Source organism: Copidosoma floridanum, unplaced genomic scaffold, assembly GCF_036245765.1.
Source record: "Copidosoma floridanum isolate Cflo_tuat_1 unplaced genomic scaffold, Cflo_Japanese_pri ptg000025l, whole genome shotgun sequence".
NCBI classification, from domain to species: Eukaryota; Metazoa; Arthropoda; class Insecta; order Hymenoptera; family Encyrtidae; genus Copidosoma; species Copidosoma floridanum.
The window spans coordinates 7,061,619-7,073,914 of NW_028321902.1; the positions used below are offsets into that span (position 1 = coordinate 7,061,619).

General features: G+C 39.8%; 1 protein-coding gene across 1 annotated transcript; it reads left to right on the top strand.

The window, feature by feature from the left end:
• Positions 1–1,466: 1,466 nt before the first annotated feature.
• LOC149373970 (uncharacterized) lies at positions 1,467–9,430 on the top strand. The gene is made up of 7 exons (XM_089595501.1): positions 1,467–1,494; positions 4,286–5,020; positions 5,650–6,320; positions 7,794–7,935; positions 7,994–8,235; positions 8,294–8,909; positions 8,982–9,430. Exons 1-7 carry the CDS (start codon positions 1,467–1,469, stop codon positions 9,428–9,430), a joined length of 2,883 nt encoding a protein of 960 aa, XP_089451627.1.
• Positions 9,431–12,296: the final 2,866 nt, after the last annotated feature.

A 12,296-nucleotide genomic window follows, 5' to 3' on the forward strand; every position in this document is an offset into this window, starting at 1 on the left:
TCATTTGAAACTCAATGTTGTAATCCACTAAACACGCGTTTTCACTAATAACGAATCTTTATTTATTTATTTTTTTTCATTTTCAAAGTAACACGAAGACGCACGTAAAGTTTGCAAGTTCTCCTTTTAACACATTTTTTAATAAAAAAAAAAAATGACAGGAAGTACCGATGCAAATCGAGGAACTCTCTAGTTTGGGACACTTTGTTTTTTCCTCCAGTAAAGCCCACGATTATTTAAAACAAATATAAACCTCTCGATCCTCGAGGAATAACCGGAATGAAGACACGTCAGTGCTCGTTGGAAAAAGTCCGCAGAATCTTTAATTTCTTACGAGGGCTGCAGCAATGTATGCAACAGTTTCCCATTCGGAGACTTTTTGCGATGAAATTGGAGGAGCCGTTGGGGCAACTTGTCATTTTCACACTTGACAATTAAAAGTACGATTGTCTTATGTGTATACCTGCGGATGAGATTGAATAAAAGTGGAAGAGAAAAAAAAAAAAGTAGAGGTGCGTAACTCGAGAGGGAGCGCCCATATAAATATACACTTCCGTGCGCCGCTTTTCTCGTATATTTTTTCCTCGGCTCATTTTCCGCCCAACGCACACAAACGCGCGCGGTTTTGCCTCGGACTCTTTTCTCCCTTTTCCCTTCCCTCTCTCTCGGACGGTTTTTTGTGTCGTCCCTTTGTCTCGGGTGCAGCTTCCGCGAAGCCAACCGTCTGCTCCTCTGCCCCATCAAGGCCTTACCTAACATGAGACTGATTGCGAGGAAAAATAAGACTCGTCGTAGTTGACCCCCTATATAGGTGATATGGCTAATAGCGAGGGATTTTCCTTTCACTCTTTTCTTTTGCTTTCCTCTCGATGATTCGCGTTGGACTGCAAGTACAGAGTGGAATTTTTTATTTCCAAAGCGTTTCATGCACATTCCGAGTCTTTGCAAAAGTCAGCCAGATCTTGGCGCGATGCAGAGATTCTTGAAGTGTATATCCACCGTCGTTGGACTTGCACAACGTGTAAATATATGCATGGTGCAATTAGATTCTGGATTTTTAAACGTGTAGTGGGAAAATTGTTTTTTTTTTTTTCTTGCTGCGAATAAAGTGAATTATTTTTGATGCAAAAATATGTTTACTCATCAATATTCATAGTAAACTACCGAGAACAATTTTTTTGTTTCCAGCACATGAGTGACATGCAAGATATTTTTTTTACCCCCATCAATTTATAACGTATTGTTTTTGTTGAAAAAAAAAAAAAAATTTGTCAAGCACCATGCTGAGAGTAGCAATTGAAGTAAAACTTATTGAGCATCAAAAATTAAATTACACTTTTCGCAAAAAATTGTATTGCGAAATAATTTTTAATGGATCCGTGCCCAAGCCATTGAGTTTGGTAATATTGTGCTCGAATATTTTATGACGCAATCTAATTTTCAACGTTTTTTTGCGTACGAAAAGTATGACGCTGACGCCCTCGCAACGACAAAGTAAATGAAGACGCGACGACTGCTCGAGTGAATTACGAGAAATTGCGCGTGTGCTTATATGTTATATAGTACATGTGTACATATATAAGTGGTACGTACACTTTGTACTTGCGTATGTTGCGTATGGAGGGGGGAAGGGGATGCGGCTGAAGTTGTTGGAACTGTTTTGTATTCAGAGCAGTTGGTTCGTCGGCATCTCCATCTTTTTTTTTTTTTTTTTTTTCCTCTTTCTTAGGTATCTGCGAAACGGCCTTGCCATGTACTCTGCTTGTACAGTTGTTGCTATATTTTATTCTATAGGTACAATGTTATCTTTCGTTTTTTTCATTCTGTTTTTGTAAAAGTATAATAGAAATGTTTACTCGAATTTCTAAAAAAAAAAAAAAGGGAGGAGAGTTTTTGCGCACGTAAGCTTACTTTTAATTAAAAATTTTTTTTTTTTCATCTGACGTAAGTAGATTAGATACTTGAGTAATTGCGCACATGAATAATGAGCTACTAAATATTATCATTAGAAAATTGAGTAGACTCCTTGTATCGATCATAAGATGCTTGTTTCGATAAAGAAATACACCATACAAATGTCTAGTCCTTGCAGTTATAGAAAAACTCATTAAAAAATTAATTTGGTAATAATAAATTACTGACCCCTGAAACCATTTGAAAAAAAAAAAAAAAAGGAAAAATTCACTGCTTGTGGATGCAGAGCACGACTCTATAGGAGCGAAACAAATATATATCGGCCCTAATCGCTATACTGGCACATCAATCCTCCCCCGCGGATTTGCGTATTGTCCCGAGATCTTTGGCGATGGTAGAATTTTCTTCTTATTTCAAGAGAAGATCATGTGCTATTCTATTTTTAGATTTTACTGTGAAAATTTCTAAACAACTCTGTTACTCAAAGTTCAATATTTTTTAATTAAGAATAATCAAGAACTGAAAATAGCTACATCTCCGCAGGTAATGCAAATTGAAACAACTAAATAGTTGTTTGTAACACTTTAATATTTTACAGACTAGCTTATTATACCACACAAAGCCCGGAAAAAGCAGTAGCTGTGCTCTAAGTTTTAGATTTTTAAACTAAAAATAATTAAGAACTTTAAATCGCCATATCTCCATACATAAAGCAGACATTGTGAAAGGGACGATATTCTGTAATCAGTAAAATAAACAAAATTTTTTTTTTTCGATACTGTGGGACTTTAAACCATAAAAATGATTAAGTATTCGTTCGTAACGCTAAGATATCTTACATACTATCTTATTATACCACACAGACCCGGAAAAAAGCCGTGGCTGTCCTCTAACTTTGGAATTCAACTGCAATTAACCGAAATCTCAAAATTGCTATTTCTGTGTAAATAATGCAGATATTGTAAAAAGAACGATTCTTCGTCATTATTAAATTGAAAAAAATTTTTTTTTTTACTCAACTGCGAGACTAGGACCATTTAAAACAACGAAATATTCGTTTTTTCTTTCACGTTAATATATTCTACAGATTAGCTTATTAAATCACAAATAGTTCGAGAAAAGAAGTAGTGTCGTAAAGAATAGTTACTCTAATTATTATTTTTTCTTCAAAGATTTTTCAAAATTATATTCATTTCTTATGAAATTTTAGTACATTTGATTAAAGTGTTTTTTATGTTTGATATTGTGGTAAATATTTTTACACATCATGCGTATACTAGATCATTTCAGCAGACAAAAAAAATCGATCTCCTATTACGGATTATGTTTCTGAAATACAAATTTCAAATCATAATTATTCAATGCGCATGTATGTCATTCCAATATTAGCCAAGTCATAAATTTGTTCTGTAATCGTACTTTGTTAAAAAATCTCTCTTTTCTACGACAGTACTTGTTAAATAAATAATCAGTTTCTTGATAACGGTGAAACTAAAGTGTCTGAAATAACGTTACTTTGGATACAATTTGTATTTATCAAAAATTTTTTCAGAGGCTTCTTAGATTTTTCAATTTTAGTAATGCACTGTGTTAACCGCTGAACTATTTTTTACTACTTTTCTTAGTCGATCCAATCAATTTTTTTCGCGTGGTTCAGTCGTTGGTGGACAATGCGACGAATTAATTTTCGGGGGTGATAAAAATGTTAATCTCAAGCTTCGTAGTTGTACGATTTTTTCTATTTATGTGGTAAATTTAAATTAAAAAGAGTGAGCGTTTTTGTTTGAATCAGGGAATCCCCAATGTTAAAAAAAAAAAATAAAAAAAGAAAAGTTTGAAACGCTGCTTTGAAAGACTAAGTAATTAAAGAGAAAAAATTCGATAAGTCGATCTTGTTTGTACAGTTGCAGTGACAATAATTTCCGATCACTATCAGAACCGATAAGATACGAAAACTAATATTTTTGAGATCAGGGACCGCTAAAATTGTTGCATAAATGATTTAACAAATTTCGAACGCCAGTAGACGTTCAACTTTGGCCCTACGATGTCGTCGTGCTATGTTATTTGTTCCGCACTCTTTTTATTTTTCATTATTTCCGAACCGATTTCAGCTAGTAAGTACTTACAAATATGTGTTTTTTGCTCTTGTAACCTGACTATTCCACCACAAAAACCGTTTACACAGTGAAATACTTCATTACCGATCTTTCCCTTCATACCTTTCCCCTAGAGTACAATATACCAGTGCTCATATACGCTACGCAATATTTTGCTTTGGTGGTAAACGAAAAAGTCGATATTTGCATGAAATGTATTTTTCGTCTCCAGTCACTCAAAGTTGAAAAAAAACAAAAACGTTTTCTCGCAGAAACAATCGAATCGGCAGTGAAACCAGATGCGCCGAAGAAGCAAAAAGCCGAGGACGGGTGCACGATAAACCTAAAGTCCGACATGCACAAGGAACGGCCACCCATGATAGTGAGCATGTCGTCGAACCTGAGCTACTTCTACCCCTCGGCGTCGGACCCCATGCACCTCTCGATCGGCGAGAACGCCACGGTGGGCGTGTTCTGTCCCCGCAAGTCCAACCGCCTGAGCAGCGCTGCCTCCGGGTCCGCGGTCATCCTCAAGGAGGACTCGGTGCTCACCGAAGTCCAGGGGGTCGCGCCGATCGTTTGCAAGGCCGGTAAACGGCTCAACGTGGCCGGGGAGGAGGTCGATCTGGCCAAGATCAACTGCAAGGAGGTGTCGCGGGCGAGCTACAACGCGATACTCAGGGAGCACTCGAAAGTGCCCAACTGCAAGAATGGCCAGCGCTACGAGATCGGTTTCGACGTGGGCCAGGGCAGGTTTCTACGGACCATCGAGCTGTGCCACGACAAGAGCAGGGCCGTCACGTTGTGGGCCCACGCGAAACTCACTCCCGCCAACCAGGACTCGAACAGGCACTCCGGGGAGAGGCAGGGATTCAAGACGGGGATGCTCTACGGGGACATGCGCATGGCCACCCTAGACCCGTACAGCTTGAAATCGGCTTACGAGACCCTTCAAGCGATTCTGGGGGCCAAAGGGGCGGCGGACAAGTACGTGTCGATCAAACCGGGTGAGTTGGGTGTTCATCTTGGGCTATAGCAGTGTCTAACTTGGGCAAAGTTGTAAAATTACCATTTTATTTTACATTAATTTGTTCATGACGAATATCAATGTTTTTAATTCCAAGTATTCAATAACAATTTTAATTCTTTCGACAAATATTACTTACGCAAATATTTTAATCAAATTCTTTTATAATGATTACTATTTCGGGTGGAACGGCTAATGTAGCCATTTTGCCAAAATATTGCTTTAAAAAACAGTGATTAATTATTGAAATAACTCTAGTTAAAACTAAAATAAGGTATTATTTCATCGAGTACTGCTCATCTCAGACCAGTATAGATCTAATATGTGATGTTTGGATTCTTTTTTACAACGGCCCTATAAATACCATAAAAGTTTTTTTTCTCGTACACTCTGTATATAGACTCTGACACGCGCAAAAGTAAAACAACGCGTGCTCCATAAAACGATGCCCACGTACATCAGAGATTGACCCGCGAGATATAATAAAAAAAGCGTCGCTCGCGTATCTAGTTCACGTCGTATCGGATATTGTATCGATGTACAAAAGAAAAATACGCGAGTCGTATGCATATACATATATCACACACACCTCTAAAATGGATGTTACAGGCGACCGGAAGTACCTGGCCAAGGGCCACCTCATCGCCAGCGCGGACAAAATCTACAAGTCCGAGCAGGACAGCACGATGTTCTACGCCAACGTAGTGCCCATGTGGCAGCAGGTAAACGCCAATCCGGGCAATTGGTTCTTCGTCGAGGAGTACGTGCGCCACTTGGCGTACCACAAGAACCACGAGCTGGACGTGTGGGCCGGTGGTGTCGGGGTCCTCAGACTCGAGGGCAAGGAGATACACCTGTACAAGCAAGGCACTGGCAAGGACCTCCAGCTCAGGATCCCCGTGCCCAAGGTCATCTACAAGTGTGTGGTTGATAGCAATGCCAAAGAGGCCCTTTGTTTTTTGGTGGTCAACAACCCCTACGCCGGAAAAATGGAGGTGGAAATGGCCAAGGGCGAGTACAGGGTGTGCCAGAAGCTCGAGACCTGCGACAGGATCAGCCCAAACCACGACGACCCAGCCAAGGGGTACATGTACTGTTGCGACCTCCGGAGCTTTTATAAGAAGAACCACAAGGAGTTGGGTCTGGACGAGCTGAAAGATTTCGTGGGGTACAAGAAGTTGGGGCTGTTGACCAAGGACAAGCTGGCCAAGCCTGTGCCCTGGTCCAAGAGGGATGAGAAGAAATCCTCGAGGAAGAATAAGGAAAATGTTATTTCAGTTGTTCGTGTTTGAAGAATTTTCCAATGTACAACTCGAGCGTTGACTAATTTAGTCGATGTTTTGTTTGACAAGCATTTTCAAAAAAATTTTGTGAATAAAAATGTAACGTTTAATACCTTGGTATGATATAATAAAAATTATGACCTGGAGTATATCTAGTTGAGCGCTCGAAGGACGAGTAGTTGATGGACTGTTACTTGAAAAGCCACACCTGTTTGTACCAAAAAATATTGCCTTGTAGAGAATAAAAAATAGCGAATTAGGTATATTAGTTTTTGGGATAAAAGATAAACAGTATAGAAAAATTATGTAGATTGTAATTGATGTATTTTCAAAACTTTGATCGAATGAAACTTTCGATGAAAAATTGCAGAAAACAAATTTGAAATTTTTAGCATCTATCTATTGACAGTTCATTTTGTGTGTTATCAAGCGCTCAACAAGTTGTTCAATCCATGGCCACAATTATTAAATTGTCACATCATTTGTATCAAATTATTTCACCATCCTTGCCTATCCAACATTTTTTTTTTCCGTTGGCTTATTTATTATTTATTTATTTTTTTAATTATTTTTTATCTAAACATATATTCGTGAATAGAAAAAATGTAATAAAAAGATTTTCCAAACGTCTTCCTCTGCGCGACTTGTGATTATTCTTCGTTGATGCTATCTGTATCGTATTCGTACTGAAAACAGTCACGGAAGTGGACACGGATATATATACGTACAGAAACTCGACACGCGAAATCCCATATTTTTACACAAGACAAATCAATATAAATACACCACAAGGAAATACCATCCAAATTTTTCGTCATACTGACGCACTCCTGTAGGGCATGGAAAAACAAGCGTAGTGTCCTTGAGATGATCGAAGAAAAAGAAACACACGCCTCCCGAAGAACGAGATCATTATCGGTACACGCGGATCCGTTAGATTTTACGAAAAGAAAAGAGACGCCCGCCACGTAAAGCGCTCGTCTTATCTGAGGAAGATCTAGCGAGGAACGGTGTATTTGAATCGCGCGTGCCGTGGAAACAATGGGCGCCCGCTTTCCTCGTAACCTTCCTCTTTTTTTTTTTTTTTTTTTTTTTTTCTACCGGTTCATCGATCGATTCTTTTAACATCTTATCGATCACCTACTTTTTTTTTTGTCCTCCCCCGCTCTTCTCTTTCTTTTTTCGCAGGTGAAACGGATGAGCAATCGGTGATGTCAACGCTGATCCAGTTGAGAACTTGTCGAGGCCTTGGGATATGTAATCGATTGTATTTTCGTTGCACGAAATCGGTAAAACGACGACGAAAATAGAACGATATAGATGCGAAATTTCGTCTGTATACTTTTTCTCGCGGGTATACCCGTGACGCAGATTACCATCGGCCTCCTTCCACGTATCCCGGGTTGGGCAATCGCGCGCCAAAAGACCTCCGAGTCGAAATAATGGCACCGATAAGCCCGCCAATAAAAGAACGCGGCGGGCCAGGGTGCTTGGCAAGTGTCACCTCCGACACCAATCGAGCACCTGCACTCACCGCCTGCCTCCACCATGACGTCCAAGTCGGCCGCTTTTCTGGCCACGTGCCTCTTCTCCTGCTGCATCCTCCCAGCCCGTAAGTGCCCCTTGAGAGAAAAAAAAAAACAACCAATTAATTGCCTCACAAAACGCAGTCTCGCTGCTGACCTGCAACGTAAACGTCAAGAAGGGCCTGAGCGACGCCCACCCCCTACTGCTGCACCGAACCAGCGACGAGTTCTTTTACCCCAACAAGTGCAACTCCGAGCGCATAAAACTCCAATTCTGCGACACCCTGCGCGTCGCCTGCACCGAGGGGGACCTCCAAGTCTACGGCAAGAGCTTGCGTCGCACCGCCGCTGACCTCACCTGCTACGGGGTCAACCTGTTCCGCGTGGTATGAAACAAACCAACCCAAGTGTGGGCATCAAAGATTAATATATATATCTCGGCAGGGCCGGGACTTTCTGGCGTCGCCTTTGAAGAACGTGACTTGTCCGAGCGCTCCGGCCGCCCGGCTGGCAAGGACCGATCTCGGCTGTCCGAAGGGAGTGACGGCCCGCGTTGCCTTCCCCATGGCCAATGGTAGATGGGCCAGCACGATCGACACCATCTGCCACGACGAGGCCTCGGCCAGTACCAATTGGCTGCACCACAAGCTACCGGGAGCCATCGAGAACCGGCAGGTGCTGGACGAGGTTCCAGAGTTTGCCACCGGTCCGTTCTACAACGACACGGTCCTCGACTCGAGCGTCTTTACCAGGGACAGCCAGAGGGCCAGGTTGTTGGCCCTGACCGCCAACCAGGCCCTCGTCGATCGGGTCATCCCTGCCACGGGTGGCGACGTCCTGGTGCCGGGTATGCTGGCGCCGGTCGACGACATGTTCTACCGGAAGCAGCAGAGGAGCGTGTACTACTACGTGAACACGGTGCCGGTCTGGAAGAGCATTGACGACGGCAACTGGAGACAGGTGGGCAACGCGGTCCGCAACCTGGCAGGTCGTACCTGCAGGACCCTCGACGTGTACTCCGGTGGCTTGGACGCTCTCGCGTACAGCAACTCCATGGGCGGTGAGTACCGATTTTTCGATCCTTTTCCTTCCTTCGAGGGTTATTGGGATTTTTAATCCTCCTCCGTCGCAGCTCCGGTGAGTTTTACTCTGACCACGACCAACGAGCCGATGGCGCCCAGGCCGGCGGTGACGGTGCCCCGTTACCTCTTCAAGTACGTGGTCGACCGGGCCAAGAACCAAGCCCTGGTCTTCGTCACGATCAACGATCCGATGGGGGTCGTTCCACCTGTGGAGCCGCTCTGCCCGGAGCACAAGGAGTGCTCCGACAGGTACCCCGAGTTCAAATTGCCGTTGCTCGGCTACACGTACTGTTGCACCGTTGCTCAGGGCAGCGGGATCGCCAAACGGCTAGCCGATCTCGGAGTGCCGATTTACCCGAACGCCCAACCTTTGAGCCTCGGCGGGAAGGAAGCTGCCGATCCATCGACGCCTGCTCTCGGCGACATCTTCTCCAACTTCATCCAAGACTTGGCCGACCCCGACACTTTGGACTCCACGGCCTATCTCGATGACTATTGAAGGTTTTCTTCTTTACTGCGTTGTGTGTGTGTGTGTAATGAAGAAAAAATGGAACAATTGAGTGTACATTAGGTGTAATTTAATGATTTTAAGAAATAGTTTTTTTTTTTTTTTGATGATTATTCATTCGCTTGCAGCTAATTTCATCAATTTTTTAAGGCTTTTTGAAAATAAAAAAATTAAAAGATCATTTGAACAGTTTTTTTTTGTACATTTGTACACGGACTCGTTATTTTAAGAAATTCTACTCATTGCGATCCAATGATTTTCAAGCGGATTGGAAAAATTTTTAATCGATGAATAACTCATGCATGTTATTTAGATGAAAAATGAAAATGCAGTTGGCGGTACGTGTTAATTTAATTGTTTATGCAGGTTTCATAATTGAAATACTTATTTTAGGCTGCAATGAAGATATTTGAGACGATATATGAGTAACAAATAATAAAAAAAAAAATGTTTAAAACATTCATGCGATGATAATCGTTCGATGATACGCACTGGTATGAAGAATTTATAATGTGTGCAAAGCAGCCACACATTTGACGAATAATCAAAAAGACGGAAAATTTGATAAAAGTGCTTTCAGAGAAATCCAGCTATATTTTTCTTTTGCTTTTTGATGTTTGATGCAGCATTACGTAACGTATGTCATAAATTTTTTTTTATCAAGTTTCCAATGGCACGTCTCTTTCATATAAGTTATTTATTTACGATCGAATTAATAATTTATGAAAAATGTGAAAGTGATCAGCAACTAATTCGAACCCAATAAATTTCCAAGTACTTGTTATGCTTCAACAGTTTTAACAATATTAAATAATGTACATGTAAAAATATCGTCATCAGAGTATGGTTATCAAGCTAAACATTTGAATTCTACGTTTATTTTATCAACTCACGCGATGGAAGGAAGAAAAAAAAAAAAAAATTAAAATGCATCCATGCAATAGAAAGAAAGTAGATTCTGCGTTGAATTACAAAGATGCAAATGAGTCGAATTATTCGAGACTCGTCGGCAGAAAGGGGAATATCACAATACAGGGTCATTGTTTTGTTAATGAAATACTCCACTCGCTAATAGATTAACCTTTGAACACACACAACTAGCGACTCTCTCTGCAGTGTAAAGTGCTGGTTTGTCTTCTTTGCTCGGCATGTTTGTGGCGTTTTTTTTTCTTTTTTTTTTTTTTTTTTTTTTAATTGCGGTATCAAAAAAAAATTATAAAAGATTCATTAAAAGCTGGAAAAATTAGGATAGGATGCATGGGTATGTTATGACAATAATACAAATTGTCGTTTATTATTATTAACTGTATTAAACTATATTTTACAATTTTTACTTTAATCAACAAAAAACACTTTTATTCGTCATCATCGTTTGTTCGAAATTAATTGTTTTATTTATGACTATTCAACCAACCTGTAAAACGATTCTTACTCATTATCAAAGAAGTAAATTATCATACAAAAAATTTAACGTGAAAACATTGAGAGGCAAACTCACACGTGAGATACTCATTGTTTTACTTTTATTGCACAAATAGCGATTGCTCAACGAAATCATAAAATCACAGCACACCCACACACATACCATTTTGGATGAGAATAAAAAAAAAAGACGAAATTCATTATTTACAGACAAAAAGTTAATAATTATAAAGCGTACCCATTCAATTGATTTTTATACATTTGATTTGCACGTACGTCAAAATAAATATATTTATTATTATTTAAAAGTTAATGACGAGGTATGTATGTACACGTAAAACAATCCTTTCTGATGAGAAAAAGCATATTAATAATACAAAAAAAACAGATCACGCAAACATCGGTTTGAGCGATGTTTAACATTTTAAGATTTGTCTAGTCGCTACAACGTTTTTTATCAAACAAACTATTAAAGATAGCAACATTTTTTTTTTCTCGTTTCACGACAAGAATATCGTAAATTTGCGCGACTGCCAACGTCGGATTTATTTTTCAATACCACGATATCGGTATTTATCACTCAACTTTTCCAAAATTCAACTATTTACAAATTGTTTTAGGAGATTCATCAAGTTAACTTATTCCTATAATGATGCAGGTATAGACTAGATCACGTCTTGTCCGCACTTGCAATTAGTATTGCAATAAATTCCTTGAGATTATTACTTCATCATATCAGTAGAAAAGTACCTACTCTTGCAGCATCGAGTAAACAACTTTCCCATCTAAAAACAATCACTAGTCTTTTTTTTTTTTTTTTTAATTTTTTCAACGCAAGTAGGTAAAGCTTTTAGGGAAAACTCGGTGCTCGTTTTGATAACCAAGTCGGTAGTGGACTACAGTTCTCCTTGAACTGGAATTTCCCGCGCGCACCACTCGCGCCGCCAACATTTGCATCTATAGCATTTAATTAACGCCAATAGTTGCAAGCGTTCATTCTTAAAAAAAAAAAAAAAAAAAAAAACAACAACAACAACACTTTGCTGATGCTAAGTGAATTAAAGACCCTCCATTGTTTTTTATGCGTGTACTTTCTGAGATGAAAACCCAATACAATACACGTACGTGTAATAAATGCATTTTAGATGTGATTGTACTAGTCGTGCGTAGTCTAGTATCGAACTTTGATCATTAAAAAGGAAGCGTCGCGGCAATTGTTTTGCTTTTACTTTGTTCGTATTGCTTTGCTATTTGAGAAAATTTTGTAAAGTTATGAGTAATTATGCAACATTGACTTTTGATTTCAATAATAACACAATAAGCCTATATTCTAGAGGTCAAGAATTTTTTTTTTTTTTTTTTTTTTTGTTGGAAAAAATTGTACTAAGCAGACACTGGTTGTTTCGGAGCGCATTTATTTCCTGAATTTTCCTTC

Excerpts from the sequence above, each read along its gene's own strand:
- LOC149373970 (XM_089595501.1), top strand. The coding sequence starts at position 1,467 with ATGACGCTGACGCCCTCGCAACGACAAA. Across the intron at positions 6,321-7,793 it reads AGGAAAATGTTATTTCAGTT|AACGCGGCGGGCCAGGGTGC; the intron begins GTTCGTGTTTGA and ends CGCCAATAAAAG. Across the intron at positions 8,910-8,981 it reads GTACAGCAACTCCATGGGCG|CTCCGGTGAGTTTTACTCTG; the intron begins GTGAGTACCGAT and ends CCTCCGTCGCAG.